The 23,279-nt window shown below is 38.2% G+C and overlaps 1 protein-coding gene across 5 annotated transcripts in view; it reads right to left on the bottom strand.

Annotated features, from left to right (window-relative positions):
- Nucleotides 1–23,279, bottom strand: part of LOC124163629 (disks large 1 tumor suppressor protein) — a 1,021,363-nt gene that overhangs the window by 478,456 nt on the left and 519,628 nt on the right. For all 5 annotated transcript variants that reach the window (XM_046540661.1, XM_046540665.1, XM_046540663.1 and 2 more), the window contains exon 4: nucleotides 17,466–17,561. In XM_046540661.1, coding sequence (XP_046396617.1) covers nucleotides 17,466–17,561 — 96 coding nt within the window. The remainder of the gene's footprint in view (nucleotides 1–17,465; nucleotides 17,562–23,279) is intronic.

Below are 23,279 nucleotides of genomic sequence, written 5' to 3'. Positions count from 1 at the left end.
TGCAGTAAGTATATTGTAGCATGGACCTTCAATAGAAAAACGTGTGAAAACCATATAAATAGTGTATCCCATAAAACCATATAAAGTGCCCCGACGTCTAGTACCTCTATTTACTCGCCGGAGAAGTTTTTTGCTTGTGTTCGAAGGGACAAAAATAAGAGTAATGAGTGGTTGATGATCCACAGAATGGAGTCAAATACATTATCTATATTGTCGACGGGATATCCTCAACGTAAGTACACTATTAAATCAGGGTTGCCGCAAGATTTTATCAAGTTACTTATTTCACTTTGTAAACAACTCTATAAATGTACCTATCATTCTATCCATTGTAGGATCAAATTATAAGGAAAGTGGCTGTTTACGAGAATAAATACTGATTACGATTAAACCACGGTGAAAAATAAGGAATGTAATGGGCGGCCGGCCTCTCGTGACAAGGAGCCCCTAACAAGGAATATTCTCAAAGTGTCTTTCGCCGATATCGTTAAAATTTTGTTGGATAGTAGTGTTCCATAATAAAAGCACATTTTCAAAATTTCTCGTGCCCTTATGCCTTGTGATATAATAAACAGGACATAATAAAGGCAGTTGAATTTTAGATTTGAAAGCGAGTGTGTCGTCATTTCTCTCCATCCTTCTCCTGTGAATCGGCGCACGCTACAGGAATATACGAGAAATATGAGGCTTTTGGCAAGGTAAATTCAATATTTATTACTGCGATGCCCATAACGTTCGCTGCATGTCAACGCAACACCTAAAATTTCGACTCGCTTTGCAGTCGGTCTCGATTCAAAAACGGGAACTTGAGTAAATACAGCGTAAATAGTACTTGAATCTTATTTCTTTGCCTATCACATGCTTTTTTATGACCTTTTAACGATCATTTGGATCTCAATCTTGGACAATTCTCGCGGTTCAGCGCCTTTCCATCTGATCCTTCATTTTACCCATCCCCTTTTCTTGTGTTCCATTCTTTCGCTACCTATATCCAATCAGTGAGATATCCAAGTCAAGCAAGATCATATCAAATCGAAATAACTATTGGGGCCGTACGTAAACAAAGAAGTCGCCTATAGAAGCCAGATGAAATGAATGTGTCGTTTTCGTAGTCTGCCACCAGGTGACTCTGAGTTCAAATTGTATGATTGTCTGAATGAAATTAGAGCAGGCGTTCAGAAATTCATACATTCTTACATTTTGCGTGGTTACACGGTGCATTTTCGCGTTCATTCTGAGATTCAGACATTCTCACATTTTCTTGTACATTCTCATGTACCGTGTAACCAGGCCTTTACAACAAGTCTTCCGCAGGATATTTTTCCAGAAAGGCATTCATAAATGATATCGCAAGATATGGAGTAACATTTACATATACCCTTTGGAATGCTAATGATATGTACACGTGCGATTTCCGATCAATGAAAAACGCTAAAAACAAATCATAACTTCATTGCAGGCAGGTAAAGTAATAAAACGAAGAATTTTATAGATATATAATCAAAGCCATCACGTTACAGTAATTACACCTATAACTTAGGCGAAACATAATTTCCCATGCGATAGAATGTTGTTCCAGTTATTTTTATGATAAATTTTCGGATCACAAGGATAATTATACGGGAGAAAACGTTACAGGCGATTATGAGAGAATATGAATACAATTATGGCTAATGTAATACTCACAATATTATTATATCAAAGCCCTTCGTACAAGTGTAACAGAGAGAAAATAAATTTACTCAGGGCGATAATTGTCGCTTATACAAAACACAAACAAAACAAATACACTGGTTTACGGAACAAAATTTAATCAAATATTTGGCATTAACTTTGTTATTCAAAGGAGTTTCAGATAAAAAATGAAGAAATATCCGAGTAAAAGCTAAATGGTAGTACCTACCTGCGCAGAGATTCAAATACGTGTAATGAAAAATCGGTATTCAAATATCTTCCAACTATCCAAGATAAATATATCAAGCATATATATTTTCTTCGTGACCCATTCAATTTCCACACAAGCTCTCATTTCACTCCAATGGGTGGCAAAAGAATTATGAAAAAATAAGAGGACTTCAGGATCAATAGCAATGAGAGAAAAAAAAAGAGTGCAAACGAACAGCTGCCATAAATGACGGAGATTTATCAACATCAAGAGACCAGGTTCATGAAAAACTTTCCAAGAGGGATCAAAGCATTCCGAAGATGTGTCGAGTAATTAAAGAAGCAATGCTATAAAGGTGGCGATTATTCAGACTGTATAACATGGAGAATATAATACCTCAAAAAGAAAGAAGGAGAAGACAATTAAAGAGGAAATTATTAATTACGAAACAAAAAATAATAACTGCCCATCGTAGAAATCAATCAGCAATCTATCTATGTAAGCAATCTGAGCAAGCTATCATGCAACAAAATAAAATTAATTGCATCAAAATTCACAGCTAGCTCACACGAACGAGTTTCACAATTAACATGGGCAATATTATTATCAGCTCATTATGCTCGCTAAAATACTCAAAGTCATTAATAATAAAAAATCTAGTGAACTTGGCATTTACGGCAACTGCAATGCGTAAGTCGCCAATGTGTCATCCTCTTCAATTATATGACATTAAAAAGGGCTAAATATTAAATTTAATGAACTCTTAACGCATGACAGCCAAATATACATGAATAAATATGGAGAGAGTTAAATATTGCAAATAAACTTTCACGAGGATGGCAATTCCAATGGCTTGAAGCTCACACGAGAAATCCCAGATTTTTGCCCAATTTTTGCTATAACAACGAGGTGATAGAGCAAAATTTAGGCTAAAAGTCTTTACTTTTGCGTCCATTAAACGCAATACCGATTATCTCAAATCCACTTTATAAATCACTATTATAGTATTATTATTTTGTATTGGCACTTAGTTCATCATAAACACAAACTTATTATTGCATTAAATATTAAATTTATAAGCATTTTAATGGCTAGCCAATCAGTTCAGAGAATTTACACGTCTACTATGAGAGGTCTGAATACTTATTGAAGGTAAAATGTCTTGTATGAGTAAGGAATAATCATTTTAATAAAGAAAAATGACATAATTGTTTATAATAAGGAACAAAACATATCGTGAATGTACATTTTTAGTACTTAGAAAAGACATTTAATAAATATTATCATCCAAGATAACTTTTTTAGCGTTCTTCATGGAATACTGCTAGTTATAAGTTTTGCGCACTCATTCCAACAGTTCAAGCAAAACACATAAAATTGAAGTTGTGATTCGGAAACCATTATAGAAAATGCAGTTACACCGACAATGATAACAAGAAAAAAATATAAGATGTCAAAAAGTATCGATCAAGTCATTACATAACGAATGATGTAATAAGAATTTCATCCAAGCAATTCTAACAAAAAAGAAGGAAGCTAATGAACTTGGTTACTCCGAAGTCGGAATGGTGTGAAGTTTAGCCTCCGACCACACCGAAACTTATGAGCTCAAGAATCCTGCTTCCGTAATTGATGTTGTGTGCGGGGTTGATTAAAGGCTCCATTATGGCTTTCAACTGCATACCTCAGGAGGCGCCCTGGCAGTCGACGATTTAATGCTTCCCCAGACTATCCGAACGCTTCGGGCCTTGCAATGTTAAGTTGCCCATCTCCTACGACAAGGGGTTTAATTTTCCAAATTGGATACAGTGGCATTTGTAATTTCGCATTTCGAGCCAAAATCAGAGCACCGACGTAACTTTAATCACGGTAAATGACTCGCTTTGAATTTTGAAGTTTCGAAATGTTCCGAAACGAGAAGAAAATAAATACACAAGCCTGTCATAAAAACAAGAACTTTGTGCAGCAGAAAAGTAAATATTCAAATACCTAACGCTGATTCTTTTATCTTTTTAAAATAGAGCTTAGTTAAACTAAAGACCATTATTTTAATGAATGGCCCTTTCAATTTACTTCCTTGAAGACTTATCTACTTGAATAAATAGATAAAAAGGAAAAAAATTAGACATCATTAGCTTAATTCAAGTCAATACATTAATCGCATCTAGAATCGTATTTTTTAATCGATAAAAATCAAAGTCACCCAATAAAGTTAAGTATTTCGGGTTATGAATGTATTCCTTTTACGTGAAGTCTAAAGTAATGATCGTGAGGGAATTCTATCTCAGCAGTGAAATAATTGGCTGATTTTGGATTGAATATAGTACATTTCATCCTCGGGATAAAATTCTGCTCTATTACCACACTGGATTCTGTACGGAGTATAATTATGTCACTATTAAATGAGATATTGATCTGGTTTGTAAAATCTCTTACAGGCTCAAGTTTCTTCACGGCAGACTTCGAAAGCATCGATTAATTGCACTGTTCTTCGAGAAACACAAACTACGTTAAATTTACGCCCGTACAATGAGCAGAAAGAAACATAACTTCACAGGTTAAAATTCTTCCTTGATCGCACGAAAGAGAAAAAAGTTAATTCTTTCATTTACCTACAATGAATTAAAAGAAGGTATTCAGGCCATGGAAGACGATTAGAGAACTTTTAGAATTACTAAATCTCGTACTATCACAGGTGGGTGAGTCATAAAATTAAGTATGATAAATAGAGATGCTATATAATAATTATATTCGAGCAGACATGCATCTAATAAATCAAAATATCCATGCTTATTCCACAAATAGGTTTTTACAAAGTTTTTGATACAGGTGCTATTGATGATGATGTTGGGTTACCACTCATTTACACTAGAATCGTCAGAATTTGTTACATCAGACGTATTTTCCTGTTTTAATCACATTCACTTTAACATGTGTCCACAAAAGTGGTCACTTCTTAAATGCAATTTTAGTTGCAAATAAGCGAACATTCTGAAATACGAAATTAAATTCCATATGCAAAACATCTAATGAAGAGATCAATAAAATTTCTCTGTACACACTTAACAAACAGATGTGCACCGATTTTTTAAGGACCATTGGTGGGTAAAGTCAAATAGAATAATGATTAAGCAACCAAAAGATATTAAGAGAAGTAGAGCAAGTCAATGTGCGAAATACATCCCGAGCGAAAATTCTGAACAGCTAAGAGATAAAAGGGAGCGATAAGACTTTGAGCATTTTCCCACAGTTCGGCCTCCGCCGGCCGAAACAAAGCCGCCGAGACGAAAACCTATCTACGCCGCACATTCCATCCCATAGCTTCCTTTTTCTATTTTCCGACTGTACTTCATCACTTCATTTTTTTCTGTTTTCTTCCGCGGCCCGAGTTGGCTTACCGCCGCGCCGCGTCACCTCTTCCTGCTATATAATGCCCCCATCGACCACCGCTACTTTCCCCCCCCCGGCCCTCCAACCGTCGGAGAATTGCAGACTCGGCTTTTCCATTCAACCCACATCAACCACGTGACCCCGAAAAGAGGAGTGGGGGAGGGGATGAAGCCCTTGGTGCTTCAATCCGTCTATTTATATCGCCAAACACAGACGTTCCCTCCCTCGCCACACCCTCATTCCTATTACTTCGCTCGCTGCTTCCGACTACTCCCCCTTCCTAGCCTACAAATACACACGGGTTCCTAGGCATGATCCATGGTTTGATCATTAAAAATTTCGTCCTCAACGTCGAATGTACCGACGGGTAATTTCATTACGAAAGTGGATGTGTTACCGATTAATATGGCTTGTTCTACAGGATGGTCTACCAGTCTAGAATAGCCCAACGCAGATAAAGTTTCCTCGTAACTTGGCAAACAACAATGTTAATCGAAACGCTTCGCATTCGAATGAGCAAATCGCATTGACTCTCACACTGAAAAGGTTCAAGACCAGACAAAGAGGAGATAGGACAAAAGTGTTCTTTATCAAATGTTCCACATTCTGATCCATAAGTAATGAACGCAACAGACGCCATCTTAAGAATCTACAAAGACAAATGAAATGTTCATTCATGGATTCAACGCCGCCTCTTTTGTTCGATCCCTTCCCTCTAAAGCAAGTGACAAGGGCCGTCCCCTTCCTCCTTTCAATACATGGAGAAATAAAAAAGATGGTAATCATTAAGGAAGTGACTCCTTGAGGCCCGTTTTTATTTCACCAGCTCAGCAAAAATTGTTTAAGGACTATTGAAGAATATCAAAAACCTATTGGTCTTAGAGGCGTTGCTTATTGCAGAGAAGTGTTGCTTACATCCAAAGAGCAGTGGAAAGTAAACCCCAAAACAACGACCTTAATCTGCTCCTGACACAAGTAGCTTAGTACCTAAAACACTAACGGCTAACTGATTAGACAAAGGGTTTACCATTCATCTATTCTCTTCCGATTTTATAACCGATCCTCTATGTCCAAAATCTAAGTGACAGCTACTTACCAAATCAACGATAATCCATCAATAACAATCAGCGAAGGCAAGATCTTGACCAAACTCGCTAGTCACTATTTACCAATTACAAATACTAAAATTCAATTGACAAATATAGAATAGATATGACATAAATTATATCATGGCTGAATAATGGAAAAGAGTGACATTAAAAAAAATAAATTCGAAATAAAACGACAAAGTTTAATTACTACTAAGAATTGGAAAATATGCTAAATATTTCATGAATATTCTTATGCTGTAAATGCTCAAAACCGTTTTAAGGGGTGGAAAAGTATTAGGAGTAGGTTAGGAGGAGCTTTGCCATTATGGCCACTTTCCCCATTAGGGTAGGATAGGGAATGAAGGGTGGAGAGAAACCCGGCGTCAGCAGTATCCTGCTCTTTACGCCATGCACTCAGGGGACTGATAAAGATCATCCCATGCCAGATACAGAGTGCATTAGTTGAAGCCCTCCATAGGAACTCAAGCAGGGATCGGTGAGGAAAAAAGTACCGTACTTCCAACCAGGAAAAATCATTTCCTTCAACTGAAATTCGAGCCTAGGTCCAGCGAGGTATTCCACCACTCAAACTACGTATGAATCTTCTTCCTCTGCGGAATTATTGCGGGGAGGATTTCGAGAATAGGGTGATACATGCCTCCAGAGATACAATGCCACGAGGTAGTACGTTTTTGTATGAAGTGCCAAGCACCAAGGCTAAATCCAGAATTTAGCCAGAAGGCTAGGGCATTCAAAGTAAACATTATTTAACCTATACCATGGTAAAACCAACAACTCATTCAGCAACATACCTATAGAAAGTCTACCGTAAGTGCTCATAATATGAAAGAATTCTCAGGGTGAAAAATCATTTGCCTTGACCGGGGTTCGGACCCGGATCTCCCAAATTCGTGCGAAGTGTTTTTCCTCTTTTGAACATTAGGTTTCTGCGTGCTTTTGGAGATGAAGGCACGCTGGCTAATCCGTCATTATTTACTTGGATAATGAGCTCTAACAAAAATCTCCGCCACAGTCGGGATTTAAACCCGGGACCGCGGAATGGGAGTCCAACACTCTAGCCACATCTAAATCGAAGTCCATTCTTGGCAACAATCGATCGGTCAAACTTCATACACATACCAACGTACCAACCAATCTGTCACCGGGGATGTAACGTCGCCTTTCACGTCATTTCCGCCAATGGCTTCTTCCCCACATCCCTACTCCGTATTCGCGTCTGTTTCGTTTTCCGTCCCTCCGCTAGTGATTCGATTACATTTCCAGTTAGGGGCCTGTCCATCGTCGTCCGGTCGGATCCACGGCAGACTTTGGCGACGAAGGTTTGTTTTTCGTTTTCCCGATATCCCCTGGCAGGGATTGAGACTGTGAGTTCTCCAAGGTGATTCCATCAGCTAAATCTTTCCGGCTGCCCATCAATTCGAAACCTTTCTATCAAAAAGAGTCGCCACACGTAATAGCGCATGTATCCACGAAAGATCCAAATATGACTCATTGCCCTTATTGGTGAACAAGCGAACTCACCATCCCCAAAAATGACATGTTTAATTGTACTTTATTTATGTTGCATACGTGAACTTATTGCTTAAGTGAATTAAGATGTTGATAATTGATGACGGAATAGTTATCAAGTATCAATATCTCTGTTGCCAAGAAAAAAGTTATCTCAACTACAAAAAGAGATGGAAATTTCTATTATCAACTTTCACCTCGTAAATTTGAGAACGCTAGAAGTTATTCGGGGGTAACATTGATTGGCCTTTAACCACTCAGTCGTATTTCACTGACTTATTGATTAAATTTTAACTTCCATCCTCATCACAATATATTTATCTATGCAAATTTGTAATTTCGTGCTTACTTTATAAAATATGAAAGTTATTGTAAAGTGCCACTGGGATTTCGTGTTAATGCACCACTCAGGCCACCTGCATCGCCTTAAACGAGAATCGTCTATCATTTTTTCCTGTACTACGGCGAAATTTTAAACAAACTTATTATCTTCATCGACACGAAAACAGCTCATTTCGACCTTTTACATCGGGGGAAACAACGTGTAGCACTGACTTTCAGACACAACCATGCCCTGGGTAGAGACACACTACCCAGGTGGGACTCAAACCCGCGACCTTCGGTTTGGTAGTCGAGGACTTAACCCCGACGCTACCGTGGTCAGCAAATTATTCCGTTTGTCATTGATGAAATCCCAATGACATCCAATGATAAAGTTCAGCTGAGAATACCGGCAAGCAAGGGCAAAGCTTAATTTTATTCCGTAACAGTTTGTGCAAATACGCATTTAAACCTACATCATGTCAGAAAAAATGATATAAGACTTAGTGGAGAAAAATTTAAAAACGACGCTGATTGTTTACCTATTAACCTCTCTCTTACAATCATTTCAACAAATGACTTCACCTTTGCTTTTTTATCACCATTAAATGGTATTTTAAACGGTTTTTAAGTTTATTGCCAACAATTTTGAAAAATGGGACGAAAGAGACAAATGCCATGATGTTTAAGAACATTTGAAAAGAGCCCTTCAAATTACAAGAAATGGCATCGAGAGTGCTATAAGTGCCATCTCCGTAAATTTGGGGATCACCAGTCAACTTACAGTCTGAAGGCGTGGCAGGGTAATAAAATTACCATTCCAGGCTGCGAGAGCAATTAAGAAGGAGGGATACTTATCTTGAGAGGTGTAGCGAGGCAGATAAAACGACAACCATCTCCACTAGATCGTGGCAAAGCGCCGTTGACCTTATTGAACCGACTTCGATGCCCGTTTTTCTTGCTTAACCGCACTATGAGCAATTTTTAACGATACAACAAAATATTGGCCGCTTTTAAAACAAAAATTTCTAAATACACGGCATTGACAATTTACATTATTACTAGTCTAGAACACAAATAATTGGGACGGATAGCATCTGACAAGCAACCAATAAATTTCTCTGCCAGCTTTTACTTAACAAAAAATACCAGTGGGCTTGCTTACAAATTTTACCATCAGACCTAGTACGATAGAGTTTATAAAGTAAAGAGACCCGTATTTTTCCCTTTTTTTCAATCCGTCCAGCTACCTACGGCGAGAAATCGACCGGCAACCCTTTTTAAGAAAAGTTGATGACGTCACGGAATCCTGGCAAGCGGGTGACAGCTTCTCAGTCATTCCTCACTTCTACTCACCAGTCTAACGTGGTTGCTTAATCTCTTTCGAGCGATTCCTTTTCTCAATTAACAGTTCTCCATGAACGATAATATGAACCGGACCTCTAATGACGTCACCAACTCATGAAAAGTTAGTGGTAACATTTGAATTTTAAACCTAATAGTATGAATAAATGAGGTGCATATTTTGTCATTTTTAATTCATATACGGTATTCTTTTAATGGATCGCGATTTTGGTATGACTCCATCATAAAGTTGAAATCCTCATCGCTAAGCCAGGTGATATGGTCATAAAGAGCAAAACGGATATTTAGATACGAGTATTAAGCCCGCAGAATAAAGGATGAGAAGCAAGTCAACGGCCAAAATTTGAAAAATAATTTTGATATCCGAATGAATGTTAACAAGACGCGATTAGTCCCAATAGTAGGGCTCCCTGATGTTGGAGAAAGCGGATTTTCGGCAGTTCGCGCACTCTTGTAGTTTTTGCGGGATTATTAGCGCTTGCGATGTAATAAACAACTTTATCTCATACGAGAAAAGTGTAAATGATTTACAGCATAATGAAATAAATTTTTATAGGGATTCAATCCCGAAAATTCACTTTGTAGAATATCACGCAGCCCTACATTTTAGATAGAATAGAATGCACTTAGGTTGAAAACGGCTGCACTTCCTTAGAATGAGATGGCACTTGCAATAAAAACAGAATTACTGGGAAGAACAAAAAGAGCTGTTATGCTCTTCGAAAATACAATGGGTTAAAATATACCGTGGAAGAAGAAAATATCTACAAAAAAGATGTAGCTCAGCAGAGTACTAAATCGCGAAGTAAAGTTGAAGCTGCCCGTGCCCCAGCTTTGCGATCCAAGGCAGGGCAAAAGCGCTGCCGAACATCAAGGCTATTTCCAAGAAGCACTTACCGAGATTGCGTCACAATGCTGCAATTTTAAACCCGCAGCCTTAAAACCCTTTGCATCTTTCACGAAATTTTCCTGTCCTTTGTCTAGTTGACCAAAACCAAGTTTGTCGGACCGCAACACCAACACAAGAGTGGTCTGATAAGTTCTCCACCTGATCAGGTAAATGACTGTAACAAGAACAGCTTCATTTCGACTATCGTTCTTGCTATGCTAATACAGTGGAACTTGGTTATAAAGTCATCAAAGGGACCAGAATATTTTTAACGTTATATCCGAGTGACGTTATAGAAAAAGCAGCCTTAAATCTGAGTGAAAGGACAAAGTAAAAACGCAAATGTTCTGCTATATACAACACTGTTTATTGAAATCTACTCGTACATTGGAATATGTATAATAAAAAAAACGTTAATAAAAAAATGATATTCACAATTAAATTTTTTATAGCCTAATTAAAATCTTACTTTACTGTCGAAAAAAATCTGTGATCTTCTTTAAACAAAAGAGTTGCATCCCGTCACCAGCTCAACGTCCAGCTTGTGACCTGTTTTTGCTATTAATGTTTCTACACATGGTTTCTATGAAATTTGGGACATAATACAATCACACTACCACTTTTGCAACCTAAGAATCGCAAAATTTTTGACGCCATACCCGAGCGTCGCAATATTTGTTTACGATATAAACGGGTTTTCGTACAACATAAAATTTTCAATTTTGACTGGTCTGTATAAAATGTGACGTTAAACCCGAGTTGACGTTACAGCCGATGCCGTTATAACCAAGTTCCACTGTATATTAATAGAAACGCCTCATTCCCATTACCTCATCTGCGATTTTCACCAGAACAGCAAAATAACACTAACCAGCAATAACAAGAATCCATAAAAGTTGCTGGTTGGGCTAAAAAATAAACTTCAGCCAACGATGAAGGAAAAAACAATTACGAACGTATTTTAGCTATCAGTAAAGGAGGCCGAGAAGTTATGAAGACAACCTTAATATATCCGGAGAAAATATTAAATTGGAGATATCGCCAAAGGATTATAATAAAAATACCAACAGACGCCGGTCAATATTCATCTTGATTAGGGTGTTTTTCAAGCAAAAAAATATAATTTAAAATAGCGCCAAATGCAGCAATGAGCGAGAATACTCGATCAACAACTTTAATACAGCGTTTTTCAAAATAGAAATGCAGGGTCCGTTCAATAAGTATCGGGACTGATTAACTGTAACCTCAACAATGCGGTGGATGGGTGGTTAGGCTGTCCCAAAAAAACACTTTTTTGGAAATTCCAAAATCGTCACTCGGATTTCGATGACCCTCGGGTATACAAGGATAGGCAAAAAAAGATTTTCGAAAAAGTTTAAATAATTAGGTAGCGAGGGGCGCCTAAATACCAACACCCTTAATTTATCATACGATTTCCCAAACAATGTCAAATTAAGGGTAATCAGGGTAAGTTGTGGCCAAATTGTGTGCTAAAATTTCGTCGGTTTTTGCGTATCTTTCACCGTTTAGGCTTTGCGGCCCGCGTAGCCTGGCGCCAAGAGTGGCGCTAAGCGATGCGGCTCGCGCGACGCGGCGCAACTGACGGCTGAGGCGGTCCCCCTCCCCTCCCACACCCCTCCTCCTCACCTGCCGTCGCCCGCCATGTTCGCATGCTTCAGTGACTCTGTCTCTCTCCCAAATTCAGATTTTGAACTCCTTTCGTAGTCCAAATCATGTCGGCACGTATGGTAATAATCAATCTTATCCTTATTTTGGAAAATCGTTATAAATTTGTTAGCCTACTGAGAAAATTATTCAACAAAACCAGGTTTCAGTTGAACAAGCTCTTTCCTCGTACCCCCATTTAGCATTTACCGAAGTTGGGAAGCAATCTGCAGTAAATATTGCTTTTGTTCTTCGTCGTTTGACCATTGGGTGGCGATAGTAGCGATTCTCCTTGGCCACCATCTTCGTTCCTTCGAAGTCTATACTGTGACCTGCCTCACTCCACGCGTGTTCTGACTATCCTCCTACTACTACTATCTACTACTATCCAAGGCTGATCAGGGAAGCCTTGGAAATACACAAAAACAATAATTTCAACCGAGACCAAGGCCACCCAATCAGCAACGTTTGGAAGAGAGTATTGACCAATCAGCGTCCGGCAGGCAGCGGGACAGAGCCATATAAGGCGGCCAAAAACGAGAACTTCTCACCTTCGACCAGAAGACGGGAGCAGGATGGCTCCCGAAAATGTTGTCATCCAAAAACAACCAACGCGGCTGAGGAACCCGAAAATCAGCACTGACCATGAGCAACGCCGCGGAAACCTACGCCAGAATTTCATACACATTATTATTCTAGCACATTTAAATATTAAATATAATGGCGTGTCTTTAACTATAATAAGTTAAAATAACTTTAAATTTATCTTGGCCCCTCAAACTACTATAAATGTGTCGTACTTAAGTTATTGCTAAGCCCTAAAAAGTCCGTTCATGAACGAGATCGGCAAACCCATGGTCTCGAAATCCCCAGACTGAATTTGACGAATAATACTGGAGGGTCCTGACAGGCGCAATAATACATCGCCACACAGCTTACCTTCCGCATTTGGGGTAAATCAAATGTTTATAGTTGCTAAAGGCGCTATATAAGGGAAGGAGTCCCGGAAATGAGGATCTAAATACGCCAATGATTGATTCAATGCATGTATTTTTTCTGCTTCACTTCGAGCGCCGGTCGTGGCAGCTAGTAAAACCAATATGAAATCAATGCATTTCGTAGGCGGTTATTTCTGCAAAGGCAGCATCAAATATGTGTAAAAATATCCACAGATGGGGTTGATGTAGTTGGTCAAACAAACGCTATTTATAAAATAACTACCAGCCAACACCTATCAATATTCTCCTTTTGCGAGCACACTCACGAAGAGTGATCACACGATCAATTGTGCGTGATTGTAGGTTATTTTTTTTTTTTAATACAAGCATTCGAAGCGCATAGGAAAAGAAATTTACAACGACTGCCTTCGTCAATGTTTTTCGGAGAAAAACAAGCACACTAAACAATCAATTTGAAGCGCTCCGAAGTAAACACACAAGCGAGGAACCTTCATGCGTAATAAATTACCGAACGCTAAAAATACATCTCCCGCTATTTGTTCAAAACTGGCGTTCGACGCAACGATTAATGCTGAGCCCAATAAATTAAGCGAAAATATTCAATGGATAGTTTATTATGACCCGGTAACTCCATTTAGCTAATGGACGGAGTATATTTAAGAGAAAATTCAACTAACGAATGCAATGGATTGAACAGAAAATGGACCTGAGGCCATAAAAACTTCTGAAACACTCATCCGCTCCACAATGTTTAAATTAAACATAAATTTACGGAAATCGACGCCCATTCAAACAATCGCATATGCAAATAAAGATCATGTTTTTTATAAGTAACTGCTAATTTTATTCTGTCATTTCCTAAAATTCCTTTTCATTATAAATCACAATGTGTCGCAAATCGTCAATTTACATATGATTTACCAATACCCAGTAATTCAACCTTAAGCCTGATTTGGGTAGGTGGGAATAGAGCTCACCCCGAACTAACCCTAAGTCGCATGAAATTCACACATTCGTGGAAGAGGGGCCACTCTCTTTCCCCGGGCCATCTCGCACAGGGTATTAATTTAAGTAACACGAAGTGATGACATCAATCTCATACTACAAAAGAAACCCTCTAATTGACTTCTTACTCTTGTATATTGCATATGCCTTAAAAATATTATTTAACATGCCACAAGAAAATGACAATTAAGTTAAGTACTTCATATTTAGAGCTTTCTCGGCAGACGCTATCGGCGAAGGCTACACGAGCTCTCCATCAGCTCGATAAATCCATTTCCACTGACAGCGTTTCGATATTCGTGCCATAATGACTGTTCACAACTACATTATCGAATAAAAGTCCAATTAATACGAAATACAACCAAATTTTTGGTTTGAATAACTTGAAGGTCTAGAAGAAGCTGGCTGAGTTCAAGCTTAATACTCAATGAAGGAGAAAAATGAAGCGCAAAAAGCAGAACTTGAGGAATTCGCTAGGATATGAAAACGGTGGATCCCTCCAAAAAGCGTCTTTTTCTAAGATAAGAGAAAACTCTCAGGGAAAAACGGAGAGGTGGAAGCGCCCGCCGTCATTGAAGGGGAAATATTGAGTGAAAGGGTTAAGAAGCTCAATTTTATGCAGCATTTCACCATAAGGCTGTTTGATGGATCAAAGAATAGAGGGATAATGGTCATTCATGCATCGGCAATACATAAATCCGTAAAAGGCCTCTTCACTCGCTTATCAGTGAAGGAACCCTTTAACAAATTTTCGAGCACGAAAAGCTGAGCCTGTTCGGTCAGAAACTTAAAGTACTCCGTAAAAGGTAATGATAGTTCAAACCAATCAATCGAGATACAGATAAGATCATGCCTTCTGCGATTAAAGGGGAGGCACTACCAGGAATTTCAAGAACATCCATTCCATAAGTATTCCAATGTTTAAGTAAAACTCGAATACCAGACCCTGGGGACAAAACTCGAGTATTTTACCACGTCGTCAGAAACACTGCCATGTTACTTCGAACAGGCGTTCCTGCATACCTGTAGCAACCTGCATATAACTGGAATCAACAAAAAAGCCAGTAATCCAATTGATATACAATCCTAGCAAAATATAGAGTGATATAAAAACAGACAAATCCGAAAAATTAAAATTGGAGTATATTTTTCCTCGTCGAAAAAATATCGTATTTAAGAAAAATAATAAATCGAATTCTTATGCTAAACGAGATACTTCTTGCATTATCAAATGTACGCTGCCAACACTCATCCAGCACGAATAAAAACACCGCAATCCATGAATGAAAAAGAAGTATAATAATATAAGTATGGCAGTTTCATGGCCAGTCAGCATCAGTCTCACACGTCAATAATAGTCCAACGAATAACAACCATATTAAACCTTATTAATTAAAAAAAATCAAATTAGATAATGAACATTTGGGGAGTCGATTCATGTATAGAATACGTGAATAGTCAAAATATTTCCCACATTTTTCAATGTAACAATAGTTATTTCCTGTATACGAATGCCTATTGATTATCATCCCATTCTACCCAAGGCGTAAGAATAACAGGTTGTGGCGATCAACTGCAACATTTACGACGGTTAACACACAAAATAGTAGACCAATGTATCTTAAAAACAGGTTTTCTTTTATTAAAGACAGTCACTAGACAACAAATCACATTTTACAAACAGTAGATAAAGTATGTATGATCTTAGGTTTTCCCGGCGTATCAGTTGCAGAAAAGTTTCTCGGGTTTTCCACCGGTTGATGTCGTCCATGTCTCCCGACGTTTCGATCCGCGACTTGCTGATCATCCTCACGGGATCTTCCGAAGGATGATCAGCAAGTCGCGGATCGAAACGTCGGGAGACATGGACGACATCAACCGGCGGAAAACCCGAGAAACTTTTCTGCAGTGGATAATGTAGATGCTATCAGTAAATAAAGTAAAAAAAGTTACCACGGACTGAATAACCATGCGCCACGCACTGGGCAGGCAAAATGGCAGAAAGCATTTGAATAATTGCTGATGCGCCAAAGAGCAGAAACCAATTACACTCACTGACCATTACCGGGCAGCAGATGGCGCTAAGTTTACCGCGGTATTCGCTGTAACGCATCAATTTCTGCCGTGCTGACGCCATAAGAAGAGTTCGGAGCGCCGCGATAAGGCCAATATGTATAAATGGCTATGACCAAGGAGGTTAAATCATACTGGAAGCCTCATATATAGGGGATTCCTTGCCATCAGACTTGAGCCACAACTCAGTAGGGTTCTAATCCTCAAAGGAGGCTAGATTGATAATCGTAGATCGAGGAGAACCGATTTCAATGCTTCATTAAATGAGTCGGAAACAGAATACGGCCGTTTTAATTTGCGAACTAAAAACACACAAAAACTCACCATGTCTGGATTGACATGACAAATGCAAGAATTATTCTTTAATACGCGTGCCTAACACAAAAGTGCCATTATTGCAACTGAGAGGGCGCGCCATGTATAAATGCATGTAAAACACCGGTTTTCTTGTGTTGACAATTGATAATTTTAAACTCGTAAATGGTAACCAATAAAATAAAAATATTTTTTTTACTTATCCACACATGAATTCAATATGTGTATAAATCCGTCGCATTTTTAAGTTAAAAACAATTTTTTAGATGTTTTTCGAGATTATCGCTCAACGCACCTTACTATTGGCTTCTCCCTGGCTTTCATGATTATAAATTTGATGTGCACCTTAATCGTGGACTTAGGCAGGAAATAAAAGAGGACTCGGAAACTCCCATACATCTCTAAGTATATTTTTGAAGTATCCCAAACTAACTTTTTGTGAGACAGAAACATACACTCCGAAGTTCAAAACCAACTTCCAGAGGAAAAATATTCTCTACCGATCAGAATTTTTCAATACTATACGCTCATTTGAAAGAATTAAGTTTTCTTAAATTCTAACATAATGGGTAAGGGAAGAGTCACGTTACTTAAAAAAAGCCACGTTGTAAACTCTAAATGGTCGATAGAAACATGTAAAATAACAAAGAGAAATTGTAGGCAAGTAGCGAATATAGGTATTTGCAGTCAGGAAAAGTTTATAATGGAGATAAATGGCTAAAATCTTCATCAATGGTATCTTCAACGTCTTTATTGATAAGTACTTTCAACGTCTTTATCGATGAGAGCTCGCAAAGTCTTCATACAATACTCAACGTGTATATTTTTCCTCCTTATTAATGCACAAGAACGGAGACGTGGTACATCGATATGTCGGCCGCATTGATAAAGAGGCTTCTGCTAGCAACACTTTAGTGCGCCAACGCATTCCCCAGAAACCTTTATGGGCTGTTTGCTGCTGGGTGTTGTTCACTCACCTGTGGTGGGTATGTGACCGCTCGCACGTCATCCGGGCTCACGGACCTCCTCTCTAAGTTGAGCAGCGCGTGGGTGAGCGGCAGCAAGCTCCCGCCCTGCAAAAACAAAAGCGAAGCATGAAAGCGGCAGCGCAAAGCAGCGCGCACGCATAGGAATGCATGCACGGACGGCACCTGCGGAAGGGACGACCGGGCCGAAATTCATGCAACAAGGCACAGAGTGAAAGCGCGCGAGACTTGTAGCAGAGATTCCCCCAGCCACCGTGCGCAAGCTCGGGACGAGCCATGGACCATATCATTATTTAAGTTTTACACTGGTTAAGGTTTGTTTATGAGGAGTATTTTTTTAAATTACCATCGCAAGTATTCCCTCCTAAATTGAAGTTCTCGTTTCAATACACTAGAACAGAAGAATTGAGCGGGTGAGAAGCTAAGAGGTACAAGTTATTTTTGCTATAAATAGAGTTAGGTACAAAAATTGAAACAAGATGAGAAGGGAAGATGCCGTGGTGCCCTTCGTATGGCTGAAAAAGATCCTAGGAAACGATTTATCAACCCAAGGAAATATAAGTACTTCAACGAGGGGATGAGAAGCCAAGGAGTGCAAGTGATTTTTGTTATAAATATACGTCTAACAAAATGTTTAACTAGTAAGTCTCTTTTTTGTGATGAGAACGAGTGGAAGGTAAAATGCACTACTAAATATCTAATTGATCTCGTTCGTTGTCTTTACATAATCCTGTTCAGAAAATAACCCCTTGTACCTCGGCTTCTCACCCTCTCAATTCGAAGAGAACATACTAAGGGACCAAATAACAGTAATAACAATTCCACAAAATGATCGTTACAAATAAAGTTACGAAATATAATTCAATTTTTGTTCAAGTAGCTCAAACCAGTAACCTGAAAGGCAGAAAATAACGTTTAACGCATGATTGGATTCGTCAGTTCAAAACAGGGGTCTCGTCAAACAATGATATCAAATTTACCTTAAAACGGCCAATATATCTAAAAACCAGTATATGCGTAGAAGTTGGTGCTTTCTCGTGGCATAGAATGGATAAATTTCTACAGAGTTCAGAATAAGTATCATTCCCGCACGAGCGGCCTTTAGATGCATTACTAGTTTAACCCTTAAGCTACGATTAGAAATTTTCATGGTGCATTAAGTACATTCATGTCAACAGTTGCCGATATATCGATTTCGATATTTTGTCTTTGTCTTTTCGTAGGTGAAAACTTTCAATCGTTGAACAATAAAAAAAAATGTAGAAAAAAATCTACTTTGGTTAATGAGAAAATTTCAAGATGATAACTCAAGCTAGACAGGAGTAATGCTCACGAAAAATGAAAAACAGAGGACTATGCGATAGAAAGTGATTCGTCCCCTTAACCATAAATAACATACTATTGAAAGAAAATTTAACCCTTAAATTTCTTATAAATGTATCCCAACCATGATAGATACGTTAGACTCATTTGACATTTACAACTTCTATGTACGAGAGGCAGGTACCGGCAAAACATCAAACAATTTTCACAACAATATTTTAAGCATACTAATTATTTGCATTTCATTTCCACACTCGAGTCGCAAAAATAACTTTTTCCGGGGAGTTTTTTATTTTCAAATCAACCAGAACCCTCACGAAATTTGTATTTGTAAAAATACACTATAGTCGAGATAAACAAATGACATTAACCTCCTACTCATCGATACTACCCTCAACATTTAGGAAATTAGTTCGATTGTATGCGAATCAATGTAGGAGAACTTCGACAAACTTTTCCAGCATGTTGTTTTACGCTGGTACCACAAACACGTGACTAATAAATGCTTTCACTATCACGCTCCATGCAAGTCAATAAAAAGGCTGTTGATTGAAGAAAAACAAGGTCACAGGAAAAAAGCATAAAAAAAACTAAAATAAATGTCAAAATATTCGATTAAGTCTGCCTGCGCCTTCACTGCTGGCGATCTAATTCCAATAAGGACGACAGTCAATATCCTTAGGTTTTTCCCACGTTCACTAACATCTTTTTACACTTGGTCAATAGTAACTTTGTTAAATTATAATGCTAATTGTTGATTGAAAATGGAACTTCTACTTATTTTTATGTAATTTCTCTGCATTTAATTTCATGAGCAACTAGACAATGTATTTAACTGCATATATTTACTGTTTGACGAGGGATTAGATGGAAGATGGGACTTTCTAGTTCCAATCTCGCCCAATAAAGACGTATTATTATTATTATTATTAATATCTAAAACTTATCCTGGGGAATATAATCCATTGTTCACCAAAATGCTCGCTACACTACAACTAACCGTCCCGAAGTCGGATTATATGTACAACATTGTTGATTAACCGCAAGTACATCTGACTTTTCGATAGATGATCTCTTGAGTATCCAGTCAAATTTTCATTTTCATGAAAAAAAAAAGGCCATAAAAAGCAACTTGAATCAGTATGCGTAGCACTTGAGAATAACACCAAGGCCACAAACTAAAATTATTAACATCACCATTTATATGTAAAGATTTTCACGAAACCCTAGGCAATTGTAAGATATGTCACGGAATTTTTGCCTTATCGATCCCTTACTATCCCTTAGACAATGAGCATAGTTGGAAACTTACACACATGTTTTCTATGCAGTACGGGCCCGATACTAAAATAAAATTCCTTTCCGCTACTCAGCATGCAAGTTTCATCTTTTGATCTCATACATTAAACCGGCACCCTTCCATCTCAACCTCCATTTAATATTAATTATTATTAATTATAAACGGAGAAAAGCGAAGGGATAATTAATATTGGGATATATTTACCGGTAAAAGTAAATTTAAATGGAAAATTATACGAAGCACCCCGACAGTGCCGTATCCCCAGTATAATTTTCCCACTACAATTTCCATTAAGGCTTATTCCCTCTCATTCCATCAATATACACTTTTCTCTTCCTCCCCTACCTAGCTCACCTAACATTCATGGAAACTTTAAATTCACCATGCAAAAACGGATTTTAACATATAATAATATAGTCACGTTCCTAAATAAAAAGACAACGTTGCTGCTCCAAAATGCCGGAAGAAACATGCAAAATAACAAAGAGACATTGTAGCCAAGTTGCGAATATAGATATTCGCAAACAGTGAAAGCTGCTGTGTCAATTTTCCTTTCATGTACTGCCCAAAGAGCTGAACTGCTCCACCATTTTAATTTGCGACCACCTATTTTTTATCTTTATCCTCACATTCCTCACTGGTGATTCTTTATAAACCCGCATAATATCAAATTTTCTACATTTCACCATGTATATTCGCCTTATAACCTGGTTAACTCAAACTAATTAGGCACCTTTTTGTCTTATTCAACACTTTTCTTTGCCTTTCCAACTTGCAGAGAAAATCCACATTCATCCTACTTTACGTTAGTCATACCTGAACGAATGAATACGGCCGGGTCTGCTTCCATTGAAACTTCCCGGTAAATGAATGGTAATAGTAAGGAAAACAATACGAAGTTTGTTTTGCAGACGAACACCATGTTTTGCCACATATAGTCCATTGGAGCTTCTAAGAGAATTCTAAGTGGTTACGTTCAATACTAAGCAAGATAAATATATATATTCCTCATATATATTTATGAATGAACGTTGCGGTCCCTTACTTCAATTCCATTTAATATTCAACACTTCATGTGAGCGATTCAGGGAATACGGTGCTAACTAGGAATAGTGTTTGACTTCTCGCCAAAGGGTTCTTCATTGAAATCAGAAAGTACCCTCAACTACCCTTAAATCGAAATCTTCGCAGTACGAGATGGTACCGCGGTCGTCCAGGGAGAGTTCTACCCATATACTTCTAACCATAATATACATGCATCAAAACATATCTTACGATTGAAACACTGCACGAGCGACTTAGTTATTCACCAGTTAACTTCCGATGGCTGATTACTCTACTGCTTTGGGACTCATATCGCGATGTTGTGAACAACGGTATATGAAAAAACTGGGTTTATGGGAATCCCAAAATTATTCCTTGGAAGAGGACCACGCAATCCTTCCTCGAAAAATCGATCACTAGGCCAATCTTATTCCAAAATATCTCCGACGTGAAAATTGTAGTGCTTCCTTGAGGCGCCTTTCTGATTTGTAACATTAATATCCACACCGGTTTTTCCTGATACAGAGACCATGACTCATGATTCTTCAGCTCGGGAAGTGTTCACTTCAGCCCCACGTATTCTATTCATGAATCAAATACTCCACACTTTCGTTCCATGTGTAACCAGCCCCATGCTTTCGACTTAAGATCATTCCACTGCAAATAACCCAGCTCAATCGACGAACTTCTACCACTTCTTGTCTAATTTATTTTGTTCAAATTTGGAAGTAACCTCCGCAAACCCGCATTCACAACTCTTGTCTTTTTCCATGTAACCTCACCCCTAGCAACGTCTCCCACAAAAAAAATCCCACCGTAAACAACGACTACCCGTACTATTGCTACACAAAATGAATGACTTTAACCTTTTTACTGCTTTATAACAATGACTGCTACCCCTATCCTAAAGTTCACTAAGTAAATATCCTTTACATCAGGTTAACTTTAATATCATAGGTAGACTTTCACAGAGGGACTTTCACAGAGAGGAAAACGCATTAATTTACTTGGCAAACGGAAGAAGGTAAACTCTCAGGGAGATCAAAGAAGTAACTTATAAAAATTAATATTTCATATGCAATCAATGGCAATATGTAGATGGGAAGAACGGAAATAGAAGACCTCGAATGAAATATACGGAACAGGTAAAGAAGGTTGAGAAAGAGAAGGAATACGTAGGTGTGAAAATATCAGCTGATAGGAGAGTTGAATATAGAGCTACGTGAAACCAATCTTAGGATTGTTGACCAATGATGATGGTGCAATTAATTGGCCGACTACCACAGAAAGTGAACAGAAAAATGAACTATTTTACAAGGCTAACAATATAAAAAATCGTACACCATGAGCAGTACATGATTAACTCATTAAAAAAGTACTCTTTCACTATAATCTGAAAGCATGCACATCGCGAGAATCGGTTGGTACATGCACCCACACTCATTACGTAAAATTTACAGTTATATCCTGCTACCTTCAAAGAGTAGGAGATATCTTAAGGATTCCCTTCTGCCCCTCGAGAATAATTATACCCTCAACACCTGCGGCGATTCCTCCATTATTTCTCCCGGAGTTTTGCAAGTGTAAAGTTCAAAACATGGTCTGTAATCGAGAAACGGGTTAAATGGTCGGCAGGTCAAACAATTAAGAAGTTTCTTGGAATTTGTTTGGCCTAGGGGTCTTCCTCGATGGGCAAACTGCAACATCTGTTTGGGATACCCTATACAAGGCCACATGAAAGGTGAACATACGTATCTATTCACTGTCTACCTCAGCTTGGTATTAATTAAGGGCAGCCTGTAGTTTGCTCCCCGTAAAATATTTCTCCTAAAACGCTTTGACCATCCAACTAGAAATCATCTTGAATACAGAGTTGAAACTAAATAAAATAAGTTACATAAAAATATTTAATATTAACCCAAAAAATGGTCGGGGATTTTCCTATGGCGTAATGCTTTAGCGTGCAATATTTTAAAGCGACTGCACCACAAGTAGGAATGACTGAATTGTATAAGAGGATATTATGTTGTAAGAGTTTATTAGTGACCTTGATTGTCCATCAAAATTGCTCATCGTCATTTTGAAGGCAGAGAGTACAATTTTTTGTGCAGTAAAGTTTCTCGGGTTTCTCGTATCAG

The sequence above is a fragment of the Ischnura elegans genome, chromosome 8, assembly GCF_921293095.1.
Source record: "Ischnura elegans chromosome 8, ioIscEleg1.1, whole genome shotgun sequence".
NCBI lineage: Eukaryota > Metazoa > Arthropoda > Insecta > Odonata > Coenagrionidae > Ischnura > Ischnura elegans.
This window is presented reverse-complemented; position numbering and strand designations above follow the sequence as displayed.